General features: G+C 37.0%; 1 protein-coding gene across 1 annotated transcript in view; it reads right to left on the bottom strand.

Moving 5' to 3' along the window:
• DNAH7 (dynein axonemal heavy chain 7) overlaps positions 1 to 27,507 on the bottom strand; it is a 246,777-nt gene that overhangs the window by 209,645 nt on the left and 9,625 nt on the right. The window contains exons 3-7 of the mRNA XM_061203571.1: positions 11,355 to 11,417; positions 8,419 to 8,527; positions 7,530 to 7,677; positions 2,163 to 2,250; positions 949 to 1,129 (exon numbers count right to left, since the gene is read on the bottom strand). Coding sequence (XP_061059554.1) covers positions 949 to 1,129; positions 2,163 to 2,250; positions 7,530 to 7,677; positions 8,419 to 8,527; positions 11,355 to 11,417 — 589 coding nt within the window. The remainder of the gene's footprint in view (positions 1 to 948; positions 1,130 to 2,162; positions 2,251 to 7,529; positions 7,678 to 8,418; positions 8,528 to 11,354; positions 11,418 to 27,507) is intronic.

Consider the following 27,507-nt stretch of genomic DNA (forward strand, 5'->3'; position numbering starts at 1 on the left):
TGACCTCTTCTCCCTTAGACCATGTTCTCGATTTCTCTCCTCATTGTACTTGCTACTTTGCTTTATAATTTAGTGATTTGTCCATGGCCCTCATTACACTATGAACTCTTTGGGGGCAAGGATATGGCTCTTTACATTATCAAAACACTCAATAGGAGTCTTCAATGCAGTGAATGCCCTCCTCCCTGAAGGGTCCCGCAACCATTTCAAAGCAGTATGATTTCTCCAACTTTGACATAGCATCAATTATACCAGGCTTACTACCACAACCAATTGGAGAACCTTTTTTAAAAGCACAGATTTGAAAGACTGCCTCCAGAGATTTTAATTCAGATGGGTCGGGAAATGAGTACTTTTTAAATGGCTCTGATAATGTCAGTCTTAGAGTCTATTGGTCTATACCACGAGTCAGCAAACTTTCATGTAAAGGGCCAGACTGCAAGTATTTTCAACTCTGTGAGCAACAAGGTCTCTATCACAACTACTCAACAATCTCTTATGGTGCAAAAGCAGCTATAGATAATATGCAAATGAATGTGTGTGTCTGTGTTTAATAAAACTTTATTCACAAAAACAGGCAGTTGGCCAGATTGGGCCTATGAGCTGTAGTTTGCCAACCCCTGGTCCATAGCAGTAGTTTTGTAATTAATCACACTCTAGTTTATGATATCAGTAATATTAATATTAATTAATTAACATTTTAAAATTTGTTTCAGTTATGTCCTTTGTTGAGGGGATATATCCCTACAAATAGAAAGACAGTTTTTAAAATTTTTTGCTATATTTTATTAATGAAATTTGCCTGAGATCTTAAGCAATGTAACCACAATACAAGAAACAGCCTAATAAGTATAATAAATAGTTTCAAAGGTAGGTGTTAACTTTAAATTTTTTAAAATTTATCTTTAATAAGACGCATTCAAATTAGAAAGAGAAATACAGATTTACCTATGGATTTTTTCACACTAAGAAGATAATCTTCTCTCATTTCATCAGATAATGCAAGTATGCTGTTAGTGAGGACTTTCAGATGTTGGGGGACTAAATTCAGTACATGCTCCAGCCAAGAATCTTCCATTGGGGCTACGTGGTCCGTATCAATTCCATGGTGGATATAATAGTAATATCTCTACAGAAAAGATAAGGAGAAATGCAGATGGGTTTAATACTATAATAAAAGAAGTATTTATCAAAAATAAAACCACTGAGCAAAATTAAAGTTTTAGTAGAACAAAGTATTTACAAATCATAAAAAATTATTTTCTGCAATTCATATTGGCATTATTTGAGCTCTCCTAAATTAAAAAAAAAAACTTTTATTTCATGAAAATTAAAACTCTTAATTCATAACTACACTCTAAAACTTGAAGTTACATTACTAAATATATGATGTACTAAACAGAACTCATATATGTGGAGGTAGAATTTAGTGTTCTATAAATGTGTGAAAATTTAGTATGTTAGTTTTTGTCCTTGTGTTATTGATAATCAGAAGTAGATCTTAAAAGCTGTAAGTGAATCAGTTTCCCTATTCATTAATGTCAGAAATATTATCCAACAGCATTTACAAAATTTCCAATTGGCCTATTAATATTCCATGCCATAATTTTACAGATGTTGTTAAACGTGTAGCACAAAAAATTCATTTTAAGACATGACATTATTTCTCTAACAATGGACATTTAACGTCAATATATTTTCGCAAGTTTTTACATGTCACTTAACAGAAAAAAATTTAAACATCAAAATACTTTCAAATTAGCAATGTTAAAGTCTTCAGTATTTACTTTTAAAAAATTCTATATTTGAAATCCTTGAAGAATTACTTTTTTCTAAAGTAAGTTAATATGCTTTGTGAAGTGTACATTATGTAATTAAAATAATTTCTCATAGAATAAAGACATGTAAAAGCTATACATGACTGAGGCTAGCTTTAACATAGGGAGCAGGGAGACTTGAGATTCTCTGACTGTGGTCTTAGGAAACGAGGGGAAGAATGATTTCCTCCGTTAATCCAATAGAGCAATTTTATGGAACTTCATCTTTACTCCTACATCCATGTATTTGCACAGGAAGGAGCACAGAATAAACTCAAAGGCACAAAACACCTTCAAGTGCTTCCTTTACTTTCAATTATACTGAAAAAAGAAATAGCTTGTTACCAAGATGTCTTTCTCTATTGCAGAAGTGGTTAGTTTTGGCAATGTGCTTTCATCCGGAGTAGCTGAGTCTAAGACAGCATCTTGTTGCCTAAGAAAATGATAAACACACTATTCAAATGTATATAAATGGCAGTTAGAACATAAATCAATAGATTTATCTGTCAGACTGTCTTCTATAAAATAAGAAAAAAAGGCATTGTGGAACATTTTTAAAATAGTAAACATATTTATTTGGTACCGTATTCCTCCCAGAATACCTCCTCTTTATTCAGAGAGACAGTTATATTGGAAGTGATTTGAAAGATCTAATTCAGAGGCCACATCCTCTTTGATAGGCTTTATTCATTCTTGCTCATTGCTCCAAAATCATCTCTCTTCTCTGAACTTTTATAGGAATGTTCTTGCATTATTCCTAAAACATGTATGGTTATTTATAAATATGATGTTTAGAAGAGCACCGATGGAAAAGACTCTAAATGTAGTTTTGCCAAAGACACAGATATATTCTTCAAAAGACCATTTCTCAGATTTCTAGGAACACATATTAGAAGTTAGCAACAAGTGACATAGAAGCTCATATGCTCCTATGTTTTTATTATTGGCTAACTGTTCATATAATACTATAATGTTTCTAGGTATAATTCAATTCAAAACCTATATCAGATATGAGCCACATTTTGTGACTTCCTCTGGGGCTCCAATGTGTGAAAAGTTCACATCTTCAGGAAAATAAGTTGTTCAGTGATACCTTTAACCTCTTTATCATTGAAAGTATCATGCTCCAGGTCCCAACTTCATCGGGGATGGATACAGGTTAGTGATGCTGTGTAATAAAATACTTCTTACCACTAACTGTCCAGTGAGTGGAGACTGGAGGTTTATTGAATATCTGTCTGAGATATCATACCAAAGTAGGTACCCAGAATGGATCTTCTGACTTAGTTTTTTGCAAATCTAGGAATCCACTATCTTGTGAACTTTAGACTTATTTTTTTCAACTAAATGGACCAGAGAAGAGAGGCAAGGCAATGTCTCAGGAATGTCTCAGGTAATATCTCAGTTTAATTCAGTACATAGTAGGTGCTCAATAAACATTTATCAACTGAGGAATAAGCGTATGAGAGGAGTGGTAGAAGATCTTCAGGGTATTCTGTGGCTGGAAAGAGAAGGGTTATTTTAACTGCAAAAGTAATCATCTCGTTATTTTGGTGTTTGTATAGTAAAAAGGTACTAATGACAGTAACGTACTTCAGGAATCAGGACATCTGGGTTCAGATCCTGCCACTATAAAGTATATGACCTTAATAAATGGGTTGTTGTTTTTTTTGTTTTTTAATGGCAGAAATGCCTATCCTATCTACTTTGCTGAATCCTGACGCTCAAACTTCATCCTCTGTGTGAGTAATGTGGACCTAGAAGGATGCAGCAAGGTCAGGAGAGGTGAAGAGGAAGGAGGTTAGGGGCTATAGGAGAGGCTGCAGAAGTTCTTGCAGTCAGAATGAAGATCCTTTCAGCTCTAAAACTCTATAATTCTATCGTTCTGTGGCCACAGGCAAAGATTCTGCTGCTAGGAACAATAATAGAAGCTTTCTCTAATCCTCACACCTATTGTTACAGGAGACAGTGACATAATTATCCCCACTGCACAGATGAAGAAACAATGTCAGAGAGATTAAGTAACTTCCCCTTCATCACATTGTTAATTAAATACAAAAACAAGGATTTGCCCATCCATATGTGCTTCTAAACTGCCATGCTCTTTCCATCAAAGCAACATTCCATTCAGAAATAAATCAATCAATACTGGAGACACTTTACCTGTTAAAGAGAAACTATGCTGTACTTTACTTCTCAAAACTGAAAGAACTACATTGATATTTTTTCTCTTTATCAATAGAGATTTTTGGTTCAAGATGGTGACATAAACATCCTTTTTTTCAAGTTTTCCTGTGAAAATGGTAGTAATTTTAACCCAGGATTGTAAAGCAACTAGAGGGTCATCAGCTGAGTAGATACTTCAACAAATTTTTGGAACATGAAAAGAAGATAGAGAACAGATGAAACAACTGAGAACACCACAGACTGTAACTCATGCAGGAAGGAAACCAATCTGCCTAGGAGATCCCTAGAAAAGGCTCTCGTCTTGCAATCAACAGGTACCAAGGGAGGAAATGTATAGGAAGGCTGACAGCAAGGAAATTATCTGAGCAACTTTATGCCAGCAAATTAGACAACTCAGGGGACTTCCCTGGTGGTACAGTGGTTAAGAATCCACCTGCCAACGCAGGGGACACGGGTTAGAGCCCTGGTCCGGGAAGATCCCACATGCCGCAGAGCAACTAAGCCCGTGGCCACAACTACTGAGCCTGTGTTCCAGAGCCCGCGAGCCACAACTACTGAGCCCACGTGCTACAACTACTGAAGCCTGCACACCTAGAGCCCATGCTCTGCAACAAGAGGAGCCACCGCAACAAAGAGTAGCCCCCACTTGCCACAACTAGAGAAAGCCCGTGCACAGCAACGAAGACCCAACACAGCCATAAATAAATAAATAAATAAATAAATAATTTTTTAAAAATTAGACAACTTAAATGAAAAGAACATATTCCTAAAAGGTAACAAAGTACCAAACATGACTCAAAAAGAAATAGAAAATATGAAGAGATCTATATCTAGTAAACTAATTGAATTAGTAAGTAATAATCTTTCCACAATGAAAAGTTCAGGTCCAGATGGCCTCACTAATAAATTCTATCAAACAAGTAAGGAAGAAACAACACCAATTCTACACAAATTCATTGGGAAAATAGAGGAGGTGGAAACACTTAACTCATTTTATGAGGCCAGTAGTACCCCGATACCAAAGCCAGACAAAGACATCACAAGAAAAGTACAGTCCCAAATCATTCATTAATGTAGATTTGAAAATCCTTAAAATTTTAACAAATCCAGTATATACATAAAATTATGTATATTACATATACATAATGACTAAGTGAGAGGAATGCAAGGTTTAACATATGAAGATCATTTAATGTAATATGCCATATTTAAAAAGGACAAAAATCAAATGATCATCTCAATGGACATCGAAAAAGCATCTGACAGAAATCCAGCACCCACTCATGACGAAACCTCTCAACAAACTAGGAAAAGAAGGGAACTTCATTAATCTAATAAAGAGTATCTTAAAAACCTACAACTAACATCCTACATAAACGTGAAAGACTGAACGCTTTCCCCATAAGACTGGGAATACAAAATAAGAAATATGTAATACCAATAACTACAAATGGGATTAAACATGCTACTGAAGTCCAGAAACTCAAAGACTGAAGTTTAATAAGTCCATCCATATAGTGTTTGTTAAAGGTATAACTAAAAATGACATAAAATGATTAAAAAGAGACTTCTGTTTCTTATAACACAGCAGCAAAGATAATCTGAAAAACCTCCCAGTACCATTCTATAAATACTGGATAATATGCCACAAAGCTCCTTTGAATGCATAGCTGAGCTCACAAGAAAAAAAGGAAATACTCAGGAGGGAAAAGATGGAATGACAAGGCAGAGTAACAGCCAACCCCCGAGGCTACCGCTGCCCTTGGGGGGGTGGAGCCTTGGACTTTAATGCCCATGTGGGTCAGGAGATGATTCTGCTGGAGTTAAATGGAGAATTCAAACCCAGACCTCTGTATGAAGCTGAAATCCAAGATGGGCTCTATCCTCAACCAGAGGAGGACCAAAAATGACAGGCACAGGAAAGTTGTGTCAAGAAGATCATTTGTCTTGGCCAGGACATTGGGAGGAGAAAAAATTGCTTCTATGAGTTTGTAACCAGAGGCCTATCCACCCATGGCTTGGAGTGTTGATTTTACAGTTCGTGTGTTCTGAGAGGGCTTAACTGAAGAAAGTGATGTAAGTGGGCCAAACTGGTAATGTCTAGTGGTGCCTGGCAAAAGCAAACTCCAAACCACTCTCGCAGAGGCACAAGCCCACGATCTAACTGCACAGGAGCCCACATATTTGCCATCCCTTTGTCAGCACACAGTGACCACTGCCCTCCCCTCAAGATGCCTATCCAGCCAGTAAGGTGTCACATGGGGACAGTAAAATGGAGCTCTGTGGGTGAGTGACTTACTGTAATGTGTCACTAATTCTGTTCACCAATGGCAGTGTGTGTGCGTTGAGAGTCATGATGAAAGAAAGGGGCTACTGAACAACTAGCGTCAAGCTGTGAAAAAACAGGCAAAGAGGAACTGGTGACTTGCATCTGCATTGCCCTCCGTAAACAGATCCATACTTCAGACTGGGCAAGCCCTGCCCTGATCACACTGTGATCATTTCAGCCGAGTTCCTTCCTTTTATACACAAGGAGACCCACAATGCCAGGGAAGTCACCACATCACCTGAACAGACAAGATGGGGAAAAAAGAAACCGCCCCAAATCTTCTACCAGGCAGCATGCCTACAACCAGAATTCCCAGACATTCTGCTCTCTCAACCAACACCAAGTATTAATATTGACACCTGATGGAAGAAATATTCATATATTGAGGTATGGGGAAGTCTTTCTGGCTTATACATGATTTGGCTTGAACTTCATGCTAACTAGAACAGCCTGTCTTATGGCCCGTCAAACATGCCTTGTACATTTGTTTTAACCATTAAAGAAAAGATTGCATTTAAAAATCTAAATGGAGTGACTGTGTTTCAGGCATTTAAAATGGAGCCAGGTGGCCATTGTGGGTGTGGTTTCAGACATGTTCCTGCATCACTGAGAACTTAAATTTTCTGAACTGTTATCAAATTCAAGGATACCACCAGCCATGCTCAAAACAGTATCTGCTAGCAGCTGCCAGCTACAACCCCTTGTAACTATGCAACCATTTTGGACCCCAACCAATCCTTACTTAACAAGCATCCTTCCTTCTTGCCAGATCCAATTATAATTCTTGATAAACAACTCATGAAACTAACTGTAACCTTGTAGTTTTTGTCTTTATAAGCCTCCCCCATTTTGTAGTCTGGAGGAACACAAGTCAAGTGCTTATTGAACCTGTGTCTCCTAGATTACACTCCTCAGTTTGGCTTGAATAAAACTCTCTCCTATCCCTATTATAGATTTTTTTTTTATTGATCATTTTCATCAACATACTTTTTCAGCTCATGATATTTAAAAGTGAGACAAAAAAAAAAAGTGAGACACCTTTAGGGTTAAGCTCAGTCTTTCATTATTTATACCCTGGCCTCATTCCAACAAGGCTTTCGGGCATCCTTAGAGAGGCACAGAATTCTTATAATTTTAGATTAAAAAGTCCCCAGGGGCTCTAACGAGGGTAACACTGGTTAGCTTATAGAACTTACATAATGACATTAACAAGAGTGCTTCTAAAGTTTTCTCGTTCTTTATGTGGAGATTTGCTCTTTGATTTGGAAGTAGACGGTCCAGCATGACTATCATCAATCTGGTCGCGTAACTTGCCCTTTTTTCCAGAGCGTTCCATGTATTCAGCTTGAATTTTTTTAAAAAAGGCATAAATTAGTCATCTAAAAAGTAAGCTAAAATATTTAAGTGGTTAGAATAAAATGCTGAAGCATGTTTTAAGAAAAAAACTACATTCTTTAAGTTCTTAAGTAACCATATTTTCTTTCACTATGAGGAAGTTAAACTAACTCTCATTTTATGTCATCATAATAGAAACCTTTATTTTAAGAATATTCATTAATTTATTTTATATTTTGATTAATGTTAATAAACTCAGATTTTCAATTATATTTGCATAGAACCTTCTTAAAATGAAGATTTAAATTATTATAAAAACAGAATATAAAACTATTTCAGAAAATTTAAAGAACCATGATGAAAAAAATGTTAATATTCAATACAATCAATCTGATAAGTCAAAAATATTAATATAAATAATTTAGAAGTAATGTTTATAACTTATTAAAATCCCCCTTAGAAAAAACTTTAGTCTTTGATACAGAGGCAAATTCTGAATACAATAAATCAAAGTTTTATTATAAACATCCCAGTTCCTAAAATATCAGCTTTTATAGCATTTACAACAGCCTGAAATAACTAAGAACTGGATTCAATTATTTTCTTAGGGAACACACTTGGGATAAATTTTTCTACTTTACATAAATATTTCAGTTTACAATTTCATTGCTCTAATTAACTAAATATTGTGTGATTTTTTTTCTCTAGAAAATGTCCTTGAAGTCTAAGATAGAATATTAGAGTTCTTACCATATGATTGTTGATTTTTAACACTAAACTGCTCTGGAATACCTTCACCCCGCTTTACACTCAAATGGAATGATGGAGCCGCCTGCTGCCACTGGGGCTTTGAACTCACCTGAAATATGAAATTTAGATAGCATTAACAAAACAAGGTCAGAAAAAAAAGACTTTTTTCATGAAATGCATAAGAATGTATAAACACAGACGTTTTCTCAAACAAATTAGGACATCTGTAAAGAAGGCACAAATACCCAATAGCAAATCTCACTAAAGCCTGTGAATGGCACGGTGTGTGACATCCGGGACACATTACCAAAGGCTCTGCTGCTGGTTTGATGTGGGCACCTGTTACCTAACTGAGGTGTTCATTCCACAGAGTTTACTCACCCACAGACATTGACAAGTGATTTTTTAAGCCTTCCATCTTAATTAGAGCCACACCGTGCTGGACTCCAATGCAAATGAGTTCCTCTACATTCCCGCTCCAAAGGATCTTCCTGTTCTCATGGCTTCAGCAGCTCTAGATTACCCTGGCAACTCACAAATTCATTCCACCGTTTAAGGCAGGGGTTATAAATTCTTATACCTACACAGTTCTGGCAGGTACCATGAAAGAAGGAGGAAAGGTAGTGATGATAGCTAATTGGCACTCAGCTTCAGTGCTGGGAAATGTTAGGGGGTGGTGGGGACTGTGGCCAACAGGAGAAAACCTACGTCTCCTAAAAAGGCAACAACTAATTAGCTCGAGCCGGTTACTGCGATAACAGAACACAGACCCACTGTTGCTAGAACCTATGTCTCTTCAAGAAACGCAGATGGGTGGGTTTTAAAGTAGAATGTACATATTTTTAAACAATGATAATTGAATCTGTGTCTTCCTCTCACATTCAGGCGAACTTGATAGCCCATGCTTGTACTGGCTTTTATTGAATAGTTTTACTCTTCCCAGTCCTTTACTCTTACTTTCAAATAAACTACCTGCACAGAAGCCCTTTTTTCAGGCTCTTCTTTCACAGGAAAACAAGCTAAGACAATTAATAAGTCAATGCTTTTCCATCCTCCCCTGTCTGCCTTTCCATTCTTCCGCTCTCATCTTGCTCCATAAAGGATTTCAGATTCATGGGTGGGCTATGAGTAAGGTGTTCACAAAGGGTGAGAATCAGGTCACCAGCTCAGAGGGGCTGGGAGCCACCAGCACTGGGTCACCCTTGATTTCAACAAGGATCACCACCAGAAGCATAAATGTCTGTAATGAAAATCACTCTAGGGCTTAACTACTGCCGGAAAATTTTATCCAAGTACAAACCTTAATATTCAAATGAAAATTGTTTGTTTGCTTTAGTCAATGGATTTTTTAAAATCTCTTAAAAATATCATCTCCCTTAACACACATGAAACTGAGAAAATGAATGCTGAGAAAATGTAAGATATGGCCAAATATGAACATAAAACCAAGTTTAAATCAGCCAACAAAAGCATTTTAGACTATTATATGCCAATGACAGGAAAGGATTATTATTCAACTCAGCCACTGAATATTGAATCAGGAAATTTTAATTGAGTTTACATCTCTAAACCTATATACTAATAAGACACAACAAACTAAGGGTAATTTTTATTTTTTTCTTTTAGAATTTGTCAAATTTTTAAACAGAAAATGTCTATTCCATTTCAAATCTTGTCTTTTAAGCTAGAAAATTTAAGATAGATTTTGCAGAAGCACAGAAAAGGTGCTATGGATCAATTCTATAGAATCTGGTATCATTAAAAAAATTTTCAATTAAAATGTATATTTTGAAATGTTCATTTACTTTATCTAAGAATATTAACTCAAGTTTTCTAAGTGAAAAAGTCCTCCATTTTAAATCATGTCCTCCATTTAAATTAGTTTGTTCTCAGCTTTTAAAATATCTTTCAAAAAAATAATGCTTTGGATGAAACTTGAGAACATTATGCTAAGTGAAATAAGCCAGACATAAAAAGACAAATACTGTATGATTCCACTTATGAGGTACTTATAGTAGTCAAATACATAGAGACAGAAAGTAGAATGCTTGTTGCCATGGACTGACAAGAGGCAGAAACAGGGAATTAGTGTCTAATGGGTACAGAGTTTCAGTTTGGAAAGATGAAGAGTTCTGAAGATGGATGGTGGTGATGGCTGTACAACAATATGGATGTACTTAATGTCTATTAACTATAGATTTTAAATGGTTAAAATGATCAATTGTATGTTATGCATATTTTATCACAATTTAAAAAAAACCAAACAGTGTTTGTACTGAACCTCCACTTAAGCTCAACTTCCAGCAGTTACAAGAGCAAAACTCAATGGCATTAAATTCAATATAACTACTAAATGGTAAAATTTATCACAGTCAAGTATATCTTACCCAGCACTTGTCAACTGAAAATGTCTATTAACTGCCTCTTCCACAGGACGATGACAATTTTTAGTCATAATAATAATAATAAAAAAAAAAAGGACGGCAAGATCTGAAGAATCTTCTGTGGAATAGCATTTCTGTGCCAGAATATGCATCTCAGAGATCATCAACCCTTCTTACTTTCAAACTCAGAAACTGAGGCTCGGAGAGGTAAGTGACTCCCTCAGATGGCAGGGCCATTAGTGACAAGGATGTAACCCAAAGCTTCATCTCCTAATTCCAACACTGATATATTTTCTGCTAGACAATCTTGGAAATACTTTTATCCAGAATATTCAAACATACTGTACACACTACTAGGAAATTACAGCTTACGCTTACTTTATTAAGATAGTTATTTTTCCTCTTATGTGCACCTCAGAATTTCTCAATCAGAAAATAGTCAAATTGAGCACAAAATTCAAAATCATAAATTCAGTTACTTATTTACAAGTTTGAAACTAGTAAACATTTTTAAAAGGCCAAAAATCCAATGAGAGTCTATAGGTAAATTACCGTAGACAATTGTGGTAAAATTCTTACTGGTGTCTTGGATTTTTCTTTGCTGGATGATTTATCCTGCATTTGAAAAAAAAAAAAAGTTTACTCTGTTAATGCTAAAATTGATTCATTCAACCAAATTTTACAGAGGATCTAAAGTAAAGCACTTAGTATTCAAAATATTTAAAGACATACTCTACTACTTTTTTTAAAAATTTTATTTATTTTATTTATTTATTTTTGGCTGCATCGGGTCTTTGCTTCTGTGCACGGGCTTTCTCTAGTTGCGGTGAGTGGGGGCTACTCTTCTTTGTGGTGCGCAGGCTTCTCACTGTGGTGGCTTGTTTTGTTGCGAAGCACGAGCTCTAGGCGCGCGGGCTTCAGTAGTTGTGGCATGTGGGCTCAGTAGTTGTGGCTCACGGGCTTAGTTGCTCCGCGGCATGTGGGATCATCCCAGACCATGGCTTGAACCCGTGTCCCCTGCATTGGCAGATGGATTCTTAACCACTGTGCCACCAGGGAAGCCCCTCTACTACTTTTTAAATTCTCAATGTTTGTCTTAGAATTGCTTTTTCATAGCAAGGAAAGAAAGGAAAGTGGTATCCAACAGTACCCATCAGAAAGCTTTAAAAATGTGCAAAGCCTTTTCTCCATTACATCATCCCCTAGGAATTTAATCTGAACCTAGTTAGTGTTCAGGGCTTACTGTACTGCACCTCCCTTCTCTATCACTAAAATACCATTTCTGTCCTATTGACAACCAGAATGCTCCACTTCCTAAGCTGACAATGTATTCAGGTGAATGCATCCTCAAGTTACTGTAAGCAACATATACTTTTTAGCAGCAACTTTTAGGGAAAAGTGCTGATACTTCCTTTGAGTAGAGGATGATTCCATGGTAGGAATTCCACCTAGGTAAGAGGAAGCACTGTTGAGAATAATACTTCGATCTATAAAGCAGATTATAAGTCGTGCTTTTTGCCAATTGTCAATTTATTGCCTCTCGGCTCCAAGTCTACCCTTTTTGCCCCCCTTTGTGATTGAGCAGGACTCTATAACATTTCTCCTTTGCCAGCCAGCATTAATATTATAAAGGGTGTCAAAACAACACTGTGAGAGGAAGGGACTCTCTTCCTGGTTCCAGGGCTTTTTGTCGCTGCTTCCATGGTGTGGCTGCCAGCAGTCGGCATCCTTGCCTGTGGGCACCTTCCCAGCCTGTGGTGTGTGGCTGACCCAGTGACAGACACCCTCCAGCAGGGTCGCAGGTTTCATGGTCATCCCTAAGGGCAGCTTCCCAGAAAGTTTCCCTTACATCATAGAGGGAGACTTTCTTTCAAACTCTTCAGCACGCAAGCAAGGTGGTTTTCTCACCTCCCAGCCTAAGCCTGCAACACCTCAGCAAACTTCTTTGCCATCCAGGTGGGCCACAGCCATTCCCTCTCCAAGGGGTCTTAATCCAGGCTTTGGAGAAGAAATGGATCTTCCAAGTTTCTTCCCTGAGCACTCTCCCTTACTCCTGAAGGGAATGGCTACTTCTTACGTCTGCTAACCCTGTATTTTTTTAAGCTACATTGTCCAAAACAGCATCCATTAGCCACCTGTAGCTACTGACCACTTGAAGTGTGTCTCATATGAAGTGAGATGTGTTTCAGTGTAAAATATGTACTAGATTTTGAAGACTTAGTACAAAATACAAAAAATTTAAATTATCTTGCCAATCTTTATATTGATTAGAATATATATTGATTACATTGTGTGCTGTGTATTGTTTTAAGAAATTTACATGAATTCTCTCATTCAGTTCTCTTTACAACTCTGTGAGATGAGCAGTACACCACTTTTGTTCCTACTGTATACATGATGACTTTTTATATGAGGTACTCTCTACCCACACAAAGCATACATTCCAGTCAATATTTTTTTTTAACATCTTTATTGGAGTATAATTGCTTTACATTGTTGTGTTAGTTTCTGCTGTATAACAAAGTGAATCAGCTATACGTATACATATATCCCCATATGCCCTCCCTCTTGCATCTCCCTCCCACCCTCCCTATCCCACCCCTCTAGGTAGTCACAAAGCACCGAGCTGATCTCCCTATGCTATGCAGCTGCTTCCCACTAGCTATCTATTTTACAATTGGTAGTGTATATATGTCCATGCCACTCTCTCACTTCGGCTCAATTTACCCTTCCTCCTCCCCATGTCCTCAAGTCCATTCTCTACGTCTGCATCTTTATACCTGTCCTGCCCCTAGGTTCTTCAGAACCGCCCCCCCCTTTTTTTTTTTTGAGATTCCATATATATGTGTTAGCATACAGTATTTGTTTTTCTCTTTCTGACTTACTTCACTCTGTATGACAGACTCTAGGTCCATCCACCTCACTACAAATAACTCAATTTCATTACTTTATATGGCTGAGTAATATTCCATTGTATATATGTGCCACGTCTTCTTTATCCATTCATCCGATGATGGACACCTAGGTTGCTTCCATGTCCTGGCTATTGTAAACAGAGCTGCAATGAATATTTTGGTACATGACTCTTTCTGAATTATGGTTTTCTCAGGGTATATGCCCAGTAGTGGGATTGCTGGGTCGTATGGTAGTTCTATTTTTAGTTTTTTAAGGAACCTCCATACCGTTCTCCATAGTGGCTGTATCACTTTACATTCCCACCAACAGTGCAAGAGGGTTCCCTTTTCTCCATACCCTCTCCAGCATTTATTGTTTGTAGATTTTTTTGATGATGGCCGTTCTGACTGGTGTGAGGTGATACCTCATTGTAGTTTTGATTTGTATTTCTCTAATGATTAGTGATGTTGAGCATCCTTTCATGTGTTTGTTGGCAATCTGTATATCTTCTTGGGAGAAATGTCGATTTAGGTCTTCTGCCCATTTTTGGATTGGGTTGCTTGTTTTTTTGATATTGAGCTGCATGAGCTGCTTGTATATTTTGGAGATTAATCCTTTGTCAGTTGCTTCATTTGCAAATATTTTCTCCCATTCTGAAGGTTGTCTTTTCGTCTTGTCTATGGTTTCCTTTGCTGTACAAAAGCTTTTAGGTTTCATTAGGTCCCATTTGTTTATTTTTGCTTTTATTTCCATTTCTCTAGGAGGTGGGTCAGAAAGGAGGTAGATCTTGCTGTGATTTATGTCATAGAGTGTTCTGCTTATGTTTTCCTCTAAGAGTTTGAGAGTGTCTGGCCTTACATTTAGGTCTTTAATCCATTTGGAGTTTATTGTTGTGTATGGTGTTAGGGAGTGTTCTAATTTCATTTTTTTATATGTAGCTGTGCAGTTCTCCCAGCACCACTTACTGAAGAGGCTGTCTTTACTCCATTGTATCTTCTTGCCTGCATTGTCAAAGATAAGGTGACCGTATGTGCGTGGGTTTATCTCTGGGCTTTCTATCCTGTTCCATTGATCTATATTTCTGTTTTTGTGCCAGTACCATACTGTCTTGATTACTGTAGCTTTGTAGTACAGTCTGAAGTGAGGGAGCCTGATTCCTCCAGCTCCGTTTTTCTTTCTCAAGATTGCTTTGGCAATTCGGGGTCTTTTGTGTTTCCATACAAATTGTGAAATTTTTTGTTCTAGTTCTGTGAAAAATGCCATTGGTAGTTTGATAGGGATTGCATTGAATCTGTAGATTGTTTTGGGTAGTATAGTCATTTTCACAATGTTGATTCTTCCAATCCAAGAACATGGTATATATCTCTCCATCTATTTGTATCATCTTTAATTTCTTTCATCAGTGTCTTATAGTTTTCTGCATACAGGTCTTTTGTCTCCTTAGGTAGGTTTATTCCTAGGTATTTTATTTTTTTTGTTGCAGTGGTAAATGGGAGTGTTTCCTTAATTTCTCTTTCAGATTTTTCGTCATTAGTGTATAGGAATGCAAGAGATTTCTGTGCATTAATTTTGCATCTTGCAACTTTACTAAATTCATTGATTAGCTCTAGTAGTTTTCTGGTAGCATCTTTAGGATTATCTGTGTATAGTATCATGTCATCTGCAAACAGTGACAGTTTTACTTCTTCTTTTCCTATTTGGATTCCTTTTATTTCTTTTTCGTCTCTGACTGCTGTGGCTAAAACTTCCAAAACTATGTTGAATAATAGTGGTGAGCATGGCAACCTTGTCTTGTTCCTGATCTTAGTGGAAATAGTTTCAGTTTTTTACCAATGAGAACGATGTTGTCTGTGGGTTTGTCATATATGGCCTTTATTATGTTGAGGTAAGTTCCCTCTATGCCTACTTTCTGGAGAGTTTTTATCATAAATGGGTGTTGGATTTTGTCGAAAGCTTTTTCTGCATCTATTGAGATGATCATATGGTTTTTATCCTTCAGTTTGTTAACATGGTGTATCACATTGACTGATTTGTGTATATTGAAGAATCCTTGCATTCCTGGGATAAACCCCACTTGATCATGGTGTATGATCCTTTTAATGTGCTGCTGGATTCTGTTTGCTAGTATTTTGTTGAGGATTTTTGCATCTATGTTCATCAGTGATATTGGCCTGTAGTTTTCTTTTCTTGTAACACCTTTGTCTGGTTTTGGTATCAGGGTGATGGTGGCCTCATAGAACGAGTTTGGGAGTGTTCCTCCCTCTGCTATATTTTGGAAGAGTTTGAGAAGGATAGGTGTTATCTCTTCTCTAAATGTTTGATAGAAATCACCTGTGAAGCCATCTGGTCCTGGACTTTTGTTTGTTGGAAGATTTTTAATCACATTTTCAATTTCAGTGCTTGTGATTGGTCTGTTTATATTTTCTATTTCTTCCTGGTTCAGTCTCAGAAGGTTGTGCTTTGCTAAGAATTTGTCCATTTCTTCCAGGTTGTCCATTTTATTGGCATATAGTTGCTTGTAGTAATCTCTCATGATTCTTTGTATTTCTGCAGTGTCAGTTGTTACTTCTCCTTTTTCATTTCTAATTCTGTTGATTTGAGTCTTCTCCCTTTTTTTCTTGATGACTCTGGCTAATGGTTTATCAATTTTGTTTATCTTCTAAAGAACCAGCTTTTAGTTTCATTGACCTTTGCTATCATTTTCTTCATTTCTTTTTCATTTATTTCTGATCTAATCTTTATGATTTCTTTCCTTCTTCTAACTTTGGGGTTTTTTTTGTTCTTCTTTCTCTAATTGCTTTAGGTGTAAGGTTATGTTGTTTATTTGAGAAGTTTCTTGAGGTAGGATTGTATTGCTATAAACTTCTCTCTTAGAACTGCTTTTGCTGCATCCCATAGGTTTTGGGTTGTCATGTTTTCATTGTCATTTGTTTCTAGGTATTTTTTGATTTCCTCTTTCATTTCTTCAGTGATCTCTTGGTTATTTAGTAGTGTATTATTTAGCATCCATGTGTTTGTATATTTACAGATTTTTCCTGTAAAAAGAAGTTACAACTTACACCACAGAACTACAAAGGATCATAAGAGATTACTATGAACAGTTTTATGCCAATAAAACGGACAATCTAGAGGAAATGGAGAAATTCCTAGAAAGTACAATCTCCCAAGACTGAATCAGGAAGAAATAGAAAATAGAAACAGACCAATTACCAGTAATGAAACTGAATCAGTAATAAAACAAACTTACTCTCAACAAACAAAAGTCCTGGACCAGACTGCTTCACAGGTCAATTCTACCAAACATTTAAAGAAGAGTTTGCACCTATCCTTCTCAAACTATTCCAAAAAAATGCAGAGGAAGGAACATTCCCAAACTCATTCTATGAGGCCACCATCACCCTGATACCAAAACCAGACAAAGATACCACAAAAAGAAAAAATACAGGCCTATATCACTGATCAACATAGATGTAAAAATCCTCATCAAAATATTAACAAACCAAATTCAACATTACACTAAAAGGATCACACACCATGATCAAGTGGGATTTATCCCAGGGATGCAAGGATGGTTCAATATTTGCAAAAATCAACCAACACGATATACCACATTTACAAATTGAAGAATAAAAACCATATGATCATCTCAATAGATGCAGAAATTCTTGGACAAAACTCAACATCTATTTATGATAAAAACTCTCAACAAAGTTGGTGTAGAGGGAATATATCTCAACATAATAAAGGCTATATATGATAAGCCCACAGCTAACAACATACTCAACAGTGAAAAGCTGAAAGCACTTCCTCTAAGATTAAGAAAAATACAAGGTTGTCCAGCCTCTCCACTTTTATTCCACATAGTATTGGAAGGCCTAGCCACAACAACCAGACAAGAAATAAAATAAATCCAAATTGGAAAGGAAGAAGTGAAACTGCCACTGTTTGCAGGTGAGATGATACTATATATAGAAAATCCTAAAGATGCTACCAAAAATTACTAAAACTCATCAATGAATTTGGTAAAGTTGCAGCATACAAAATTGATGTACAAAAATCTGCTGTGTTTCTGTACACTAAAAACAAACTATCAGAAAGAGAAACTAAGGAAACAATCCCTTTACAATGCAACAAAAAATAAAATATACAAGAATAAATATAACGTAAAAGACTTGTACTTGGAAAACTATAAGACACTGAAGAGAGAAACTGAAGACAACACAAAGAAATGGAAAAATATACCATGCTCACATGTGTAGCTGAACCAAACTGACTCCATTTTGTCAGCTCTATCTTAGGCCCACTGTCCTATCCCCTCCCCTTTATGCATGACTGAGCTTTAGCCTAACACACGAGGAATGTGCCCAAGCCAGATGAATTCCCATTCAACTTTTACCCTTGCCTTCATCTGATACCTGAAAACCAGAAGTGTGCCTTTTGCTGATGCAGATGGTTAACGGTCATGAGACACCCAGGGGAAGGAAAAAAACACCCTGTTCCCATCTGTGTGGACATGCTTCTCCCTAGTAGTCAGATTCTATTTTTAGCTTTGACCCTTTTAAATTCCCCTGCACCCCTTTCAGCGGTGCTAAGTGCAGTTGTGAATGCGGATCATGTGTCCACACAATCCTTCCTGACTGTGTAAGTTACCCACAATACATTTCCTAATTGCTCTTTATGAAGTTGCTCACCTCATTTTTCAGTCTCAAAGTTCCTTCTCAGTTTGGAAGATATTATTCAATATCTCTGACTACCAACATCATGGATTAGAAGACTTAATACTGTTAAGATGGCCATATGACCCAAGGCAATCTACAGATTCAGTGCAATCCCTATTAAAATACCAATGGCATTTTTCACAGAACTAGAACAGAACTAAAATTTGTACGGAAACACAAAAGACCCTGAAAAGCCATAACAAACTTGAGAAAGAGAACAAAGCTAGACGTATCACACTCCTTTATTTCAAACTGTACTATAAAGCCACAGTAATCAAAAACAGACACACAGATCAATGGAGCAGAATAGAGCACCCAGAAATGGAACCACATTCATACGGTCAATTAATCTATGACAAAGGAGGCAAAAATATACAATAGGGAAAGATAGGCTCTTCAATAAATGGTATTGGGAAACTGGACAGCTACATGCAAAAGAATCAAACAGGACAACTTTCTCACGCCATATTAAAAAAATAAACTCAAAATGGATTTAAGACATCAACGTAAGATCTGAAACCATAAAACTTCCAGAAGAAAACACAGGCAGTATGCCCTTTGACATCAATCTTAGCGATATTTTTTTGCTATATCTCCTCAGGCAAGAGAAACAAAAACAAAAATAAATAAATGGGGCTACATCAAACTAAGAAGATTTTGCACAGCAAAGGAAACTATCAGGAAATGAAAAGCCGCCTACTGAATGGGAGAAGATGGTTTCACATGACATATCCAATAAGGGGTTAATACCCAAAATATACAAGGAACTCACAAAACTCAACATTAAAAAAACAAATAACCCAACTTTTAAAATGGGCAGAGGACCTGAATAAACATTTTTCCAAAGAAGACATACAGATGGCCAACAGGCACATGAAAAGATGCTGAACATCACTAATCATTAGAGAAATGCACATCAAAACCACAATGAGATCACCTCACACCTGTCAGAATGGCCACTGTCAAAAAGGACAAAATTCACAAAGAAAAAAATTTTCTCCTGTTTCTTTAATGTTGTATCTATATGAGATGATGAATATTCACTAAACCTATTGTGGTAATCATTTCATGATGTATGTATGTCAAATCATTATGCTGTACACCTTAAACTTATACAGTGCTGTATGTCAATTATATCTCATTAAACTGGGGTGGGGGAATAGCAAGTGTTGGTGAGGGTGTGGAGAACAGGGAACCCTTGTGCAATGCTGGTGGGAATGTAAATTGGTACAGCCACTATGGAGAACAGTATGGCGATTCCTCAAAAAATTAAAAATAGAACTATCATACAATTCAACAATTCCACTCCTGGGTATTTAGCCAAAGAAAATGAAAACACTAATTTGAAAATATATGCACCCCTATGTTCACTGCAGCATTATTTACAATAGCCAAGATATGGAAGCAATCTATGTGCCCATCAATAGATACAAGGATAAAGAAAATGTGGTATATATAAATACAATGGAATATTACTCAGCTATAAAAAGCATGAACTCTTGTGATTTGTGACAACATAAATGGACCTACAGGGCATTATGCTAAGTGAAATAAGTCATACAGGAAAAGACAAATACCATATGATTTCACTTATTTGTGAAGTCTAAAAAATAAATGAACAAACATGACAAAACAGAAACAGAGTCATGGAACAGAGAACAAACAGGTGGTTGCCATACGGGAGGTGGGGTGCAAGGATGAGAGAAAAAGGTGAGGGGGATTAAGAGGTACAAACTTCCAGTTGCAAAATACATGAGTCACAGATATAAAATGTACAGTGTGGGGAATATAGTCAATAATTATGTAACATCTTCATATTGTGACAGACGGTAACTAGACTTGTGGTGATCAGTTTGAAATGTATAGAAATATCGAGTTTGAGGGAGGAGGAACCAAGATGGCGGAGTACAAGGACGTGCTCTCACTCCCTCTTGCGAGAACACCAGAATCACAACTAGCTGCTGGACAATCATCGAAAGGAAGACACTGGAACTCACCAAAAAAGATACCCCACATCCAAAGACAAGGAGAAGCCACAATGAGATAGTAGGAGGGGCACAAACACAGTAAAATCAAATCCCATAACTGGTGGATGGGTGACTCCAGACTGGCGAACACTTATACCACAGAAGTTCACCCACTGGAGTGAAGGTTCTGAGCCCCACGTCAGGCTTCCCAACCTGTGGGTCCGGCAACGGGAGGAGGAATTCCTAGAGAATCAGATTTTGAAGCCTAGTGGGAATAGATTGCAGGACTTCGACAGGACTGGGGGAAACAGAGACTCCACTCTTGGAGGGCACACACAAAGTAGTGTGTGCATGGGGACCCAGGGGAAGGAGCAGTGACCCCAGGGGAGACTGAACCAGACCTACCTGCTAGTGTTGGAGGGTCTTCTGCAGAGGCGGGGGGGTGGCCCTGTTTCACCGTGGGGACAAGAACACTGGCAGCACAAGTTCTGGGAAGTACTCCTTGGCGTGAGCCCTCCCAGAGTCTGTCATTAGCCCCACCAAAGAGGCCAGGTAGGCTCCAGTGTTGGGTTGCCTCAGCTCAAACAACCAACAGGGAGGGAACCCAGCCCCACCTGTCAACAGTCAAGTGGATTAAAGTTTTACTGACCTCTGCCCACCAGAGCAACAGTCAGCTCTACCCACCACCAGTCCCTCCCAGCAAGAAGCTTGCACAAGCCTCTTAGATAGCCTCATCCACGAGAGGGCAGACAGCAGAAGCAAGAAGAACTACAGTCCTGCAGCCTGTGGAACAAAAACCACATTCACAGAAAGATAGACAAGATGAAAAGGCAGAGGGCTATATACCAGATGAAGGAACAAGATAAAACCCCAGAAAAACAATGAAGTGGAGATAGGCAACCTTCCAGAAAAAGAATACAGAATAATGATAGTGAAGTTGATCCAGGACCTCGGAAAAACAATGGAGGCAAAGATCGAGACGATGCAAGAAATGTTTAACAAACACCTAGAAGAATTAAAGAACAAACAAACAGAGATGAACAATACAATAACTGAAATGAAAACTACACTAGAAGGAATCAATAGCAGAATAACTGAGGCAGAAGAACGGATAAGTGACCTGGAAGACAGAATGGTGGAATTCACTGCTATGGAACAGAATAAAGAAAAAATAATGAAAAGAAATGAAGACAGCCTAAGAGACCTCTGGGACAACATTAAACACAACAACATTCGCATTATAGGGGTCCCAGAAGGGGAAGAGAGAGAGAAAGGACCAGAGAAAATATTTGAAGAGATTACAGTCGAAAACTTCCCTCACATGGGAAAGGAAATAGCCACTCAAGTCCAGGAAGTGCAGAGAGTCCCATACAGGATAAACCCAAAGAGAAACACACCAAGACACATAGTAATCAAACTTGCAAAAATTAAACACAAAGAAAAATTATTGAAAGCAGCAAGGGAAAAATGACAAATAACATACAAGGGAACTCCCTTAAGGTTAACAGCTGATTTCTCAGCAGAAACTCTACAAGCCAGAAGGGAGTGGCATGATATACTTAAAGTGATGAAAGGGAAGAACCTACAACCAAGATTACTCTACCCAGCAAGGATCTCATTCAGATTCGATGGAGAAATCAAAAGCTTTACAGACAAGCAAAAGCTAAGAGAATTCAGCACCACCAAACCAGCTCTACAACAAATGCTAAAGGAACTTCTCTAAGTGGGAAACACAAGAGAAGAAAAGGACCTACAAAAACAAACCCAAAACAATTAAGAAAATGGTCATAGGAACATACATATCGATAATTACCTTAAACGTGAATGGATTAAATTCTCCAACCAAAAGACACAGGCTTGCTGAATGGATATAAAAACAAGACCCATATATCTGCTGTCTACAAGAGACCCACTTCAGACCTAGGGACACATACAGACTGAGTGAGGGGATGGAAAAAGATATTCAATACAAATGGAAATCAAAAGAAAGCTGGAGTAGCTATACTCATATCAGATAAAATAGACTTTAAAATAAAGAATGTTACAAGAGACAAGGAAGGACACTACATAATGATCAAGGGATCAATCCAAGAAGAAGATATAACAATTATAAATATATATGCACCCAACATAGGAGCACCTCAATACATAAGGCAACTCCTAACAGCTATAAAAGAGGAAATCGACAGTAACAGAGTAATAGTGGGGGATTTTAACACCCCACTTACACCAAGGACAGATCATCCAAAATGAAAATAAATAAGGAAACAGAAGCTTTAAATGACACGATTACACTTTCTTCTCAAGTGCGCACGGAACATTCTCCAGGATAGATCACATCTTGGGTCACAAATCAAGCCTCAGTAAATTTAAGAAAATTGAAATCATATCAAGCATCTTTTCTGACCACAATGCTATGAGATTAGAAATTAATTACAGGGAAAAAAAACGTAAAAAACACAAACACATGGAGGCTAAACAATACGTTACTAAATAACTAAGAGATCACTGAAGAAATCAAAGAGGAAATCAAAAAATACCTAGAGACAAATGACAATGAAAATGCAACGATCCAAAACCTATGTCATGCAGCAAAAGCAGTTCTAAGAGGGAAGTTTATAGCTATACAAGCCTACTTCAAGAAACAAGAAAAATCTCAAGTAAACAATCTAACCTTACATCTAAAGGAACTAGAGAAAGAAGAACAAACAAAACTCAAAGTTAGCAGAAGGAAAGAAATCATAAAAATCAGAGCAGAAATAAATGAAAGAGAAACAAAGAAAACAATAGCAAAGATCAATAAAACTAAAAGCTGGTTCTTTGAGAAGATAAACAAAATTGATAAACCATTAGCCAGACTCATCAAGAAAAAGAGGGAGAGGACTCAAATCAATAAAATTAGAAATGAAAAAGGAGAAGTTACAACAGACACTGCAGAAATACAAAGCATCATAAGAGACTACTAAAAGCAACTCTATGCCAATAAAATGGACAACCTGGAAGAAATGGACAAATTCTTAGAAAGCTATAACCTTCCAAGACTGAACCAGGATGAAACAGAAAATATGAACAGACCAATCACAAGTAATGAAATTGAAACTGTGATTAAAAATCTTCCAACAAACAAAAGTCCAGGACCAGATGGCTTCACAGGTGAATTCTATCAAACATTTAGAGAAGAGCTAACACCCATCCTTCTCAAACTCTTCCAAAAAACTGCAGAGGAAGGAACACTCCCAAACTCATTCTATGAGGCCACCATCACCCTGGTACCAAAACCAGAGAAAGATACTACAAAAAAAGAAAATTACAGACCAATATCACTGATGAATATAGATGCAAAAATCCTCAACAAAATACTAGCAAACAGGGCTTCCCTGGTGGCGCAGTGGTTGAGAATCTGCCTGCCAATGCAGGGGACACGGGTTCGAGCCCTGGTCTGGGAAGATCCCACATGCCGTGGAGCAACTAGGCCCGTGAGCCACAACTACTGAGCCTGCGCGTCTGGAGCCTGTGCTTCACAACAAGAGAGGCCGCGATAGTGAGAGGCCCGTGCACCGCGATGAAGAGTGGCCCCCGCTTGCTGCAACTGGAAAAAGCCCTCGCACAGAAATGAAGACCCAACACAGCCAAAAATAAATAAAATAAATAAATAAATTTTAAAAATGAAAAAAGAATATCAAATTTAAAAGCATATGTATAAAAAAAAATACTAGCAAACAGAATCCAACAACACATTAAAAGGATCATACACCACAATCAAGTGGGATTTATCCCAGGAATGCAAGGAGTCTTGAATATACCCAAATCAATCAATGTGATACACCATATTAACAAATTGAAGAATAAAAACCATATGATCATCTCAATAGAAAAAGCTTTTGACAAAATCCAACACCCATTTATGATAAAAACTCTCCAGAAAGTGGGCATAGAGAGAACCTATCTCAACATAATAAAGGCCATATATGACAAACCCATAGCAAACATCATTCTCAATGGTGAAAAACTGAAAGCATTTCTTCTAAGATCAGGAACGAGACAAGGATGTTCACTCTCACCACTATTATTCAACATAGTTTTGGAAGTCCTAGCCACAGCAATCAGAGAAGAAAAAAAAATAAAGGGAATACAAATTGGAAAAGAAGAAGTAAAACTGTTACTGTTTGCAGATGACATGATACTATACATAGAGAATCCTAAGAATGCCACCAGAAAACTACTAGAGCTAATCAATGAATATGGTAAAGTTGCAGGATACAAAATTAATGCACAGAAATCTCTTGCATTCCTATACACTAATGATGAAAAATCTGAAAGAGAAATTATGGAAACACTCCCATTTACCATTGCAAGAAAAAGAATAAAATACCTAGGAATAAACCTACCTAGGGAGACAAAAGACCTGTATGCAGGAAACTATAAGACACTGATGAAAGAAATTAAAGATGATACCAACAGATGGAGAGATATACCATGTTCTTGGATTGGAAGAATCAATATTGTGAAAATTGATACTACCCAAATATTGGATACTACCGAAAAATACTACCCAAAAATACTACCCAAAGCAATCTACAGATTCAATGCAATCCCTATCAAATTACCAATGGCATTTTTTACAGAACTAGAACAAAATCGTCTTAAAATTTGTATGGAGACACAAAAGACCCCGAATAGCCAAAGCAGTCTTGAGGGAAAAAAAAAGGAGCTGGAGGAATAAGACTCCCTGACTTGAGACTATACTACAAAGCTACAGTAATCAAGACAATATGGTACTGGCACAAAAACAGAAATATAGATCAATGGAACAAGATAGAAAGCCCAGAGATAAACCCACGCACCTATGGTCAATTAATCTATGACAAAGGAGGCAAGGATCTACAATGGAGAAAAGACAGTCTCTTCAATAAGTGGTGCTGGGAAAACTGGATAGCTACATGTAAAAGAATGAAATTAGAACACTCCCTAACACCATACACAAAAATAAACTCAAAATGGATTCGAGACCTAAATGTAAGACCGGACACTATAAAACCCTTAGAGGAAAACATAGGAAGTACACTCTTTGACATAAATCACAGCAAGATCTTTTTTGATCCACCTCCTAGAGTAACGGAAATAAAAACAAAAATAAACAAATGGGACCTAATGGAACTTCAAAGCTTTTGCACAGCAAAGGAAACCATAAACAAGACGAAAAGACAAGCCTCAGAATGGGAGAAAATATTTGCAAACGAATCAGCTGACAAAGGATTAATCTCCAAAATATATAAACAGCTCATGCAGCTCAATATTAAAGAAACAAACAACCCAATTCAAAAATGGGCAGAAGTCTTAAATAGACATTTCTCCAAAGAAGACATACAGATGACCAAGAAGCACGTGAAAAGCTGCTCAATGTCACTAATTATTAGAGAAATGAAAATCAAAACTACAATGAGGTATCACCTCACAGCACTTAGAATGGGCATCATCAGAAAATCTACAAACAACAAATGCTGGAGAGGGTGCGGAGAAAAGGGAACCCTCTTGCACTGTTGGTGGGAATGTAAATTGATACAGCCACTATGGAGAACAGTATGGAGGTTCCTTAAAAAACTAAAAATAGAATTACCATATGATCCAGCAATCCCACTACTGGGCATATACCCAGAGAAAACCATAATTCAAAAAGACACATGCACCCCAATGTTCATTGCAGCACTATTTACAATAGCCAGGTCATGGAAGCAACCTAAATGCCCATCGACAGATGAATGGATAAAGAAGATGTGGTACATATATACAATGGAATATTACTCAGCCATAAAAAGGAACGAAATTGAGTCATTTGTTGAGACATGGATGGATCTAGAGACTGTCATACAGAGTGAAGTAAGTCAGAAAGAGAAAAACAAATATCGTATATTAACACACGTATGTGGAACCCAGAAAAATGGTAGAGATGAACCAGTTTGCAGGGCAGAAGTTGAGACACCGATGTAGAAAACAAACGTATGGACACCAAGGGGGGAAAACCATGGTGGGGTAGGGATGGTGGTGTGCTGAATTGGGCGATTGGGATTGACATGTATACACTGATGTGTATAAAATTGATGACTAATAAGAACCTGCAGTATAAAAAAACAAACAAACAAAGAAAAAACAACTAATACTAAACTCTCTTTGGGTTATTTGTATGGAAATATGTTAATATAAATGTTTCAGACATTACATGAAATTTCTAAAAATCTTATATGTTCTGGTATAATGCTATAAGTCATAATTCTAGTTATTACTTTAAAATGTGTATCTCAGAAATAACTAAATTTCCTTGTCAATTGCATTATTATGAATTTTCATCAAATCTTTAACCGTGGTCATTTTTAAATCCTTTGTCATTTGCAGACAGTTCTGGGTGTACTCTGATGCTTTTGCAAATATATTCCTATAAAAGGGTTTCATCTTCAAGGAATTCATGGAAAAGACTCTGACAAGTACAGGTTTCTGGTAACTGACTATACTACTGAACTGAATGAATAAGCATTTTCAGAACTCTAATGGAAAACTGATGAATTCATAAAAGTACTAACAAAAGATCAAGATGAAAAAAAAATTAATTACATGGGACTGAGTGAACTGATGAGGATGATTATAATTTTTGTGACTTTGTTTGAATTAAAAAAAAAAGAAATATCGAATCACCGTATTGTGCACCAGGAACTAACAGTGCTGTATTAAATAGGTCAATTGTACTTTACAATAAATAAACTCATAGAAAAGGAGATTAGATTTGAGGTTATCAGAATCTGGGGGTAGGTAGTCTAAAGGTACAAACTTCCAGTTATAAGATAAATAAGTACTAGGGATGTAATGTACAACATGATAAATATAATTCACACTGCTGTATGTTTATTATAGGAAAGTTGTGGAGTTCTCAGCCCAAAGAAAAAATATTTTTTCTATTTCTTTAATGTTGTATCTATATGAGACAATAATGTTCCCTAAACCTATTGTAGTAATCATGATGTGTGTTAAGTCAAATCATTATGTTGGACACTTTAGATTTACAGTGTTGTATGTCAGTTATATCTCAATAAAATGGGAAGGGAAGAAGAGGGAAGGGAAAGAAAATTGCAATGA

This window comes from Eubalaena glacialis, chromosome 1 (genome assembly GCF_028564815.1).
Source record: "Eubalaena glacialis isolate mEubGla1 chromosome 1, mEubGla1.1.hap2.+ XY, whole genome shotgun sequence".
Classification (NCBI taxonomy): Eukaryota; Metazoa; Chordata; class Mammalia; order Artiodactyla; family Balaenidae; genus Eubalaena; species Eubalaena glacialis.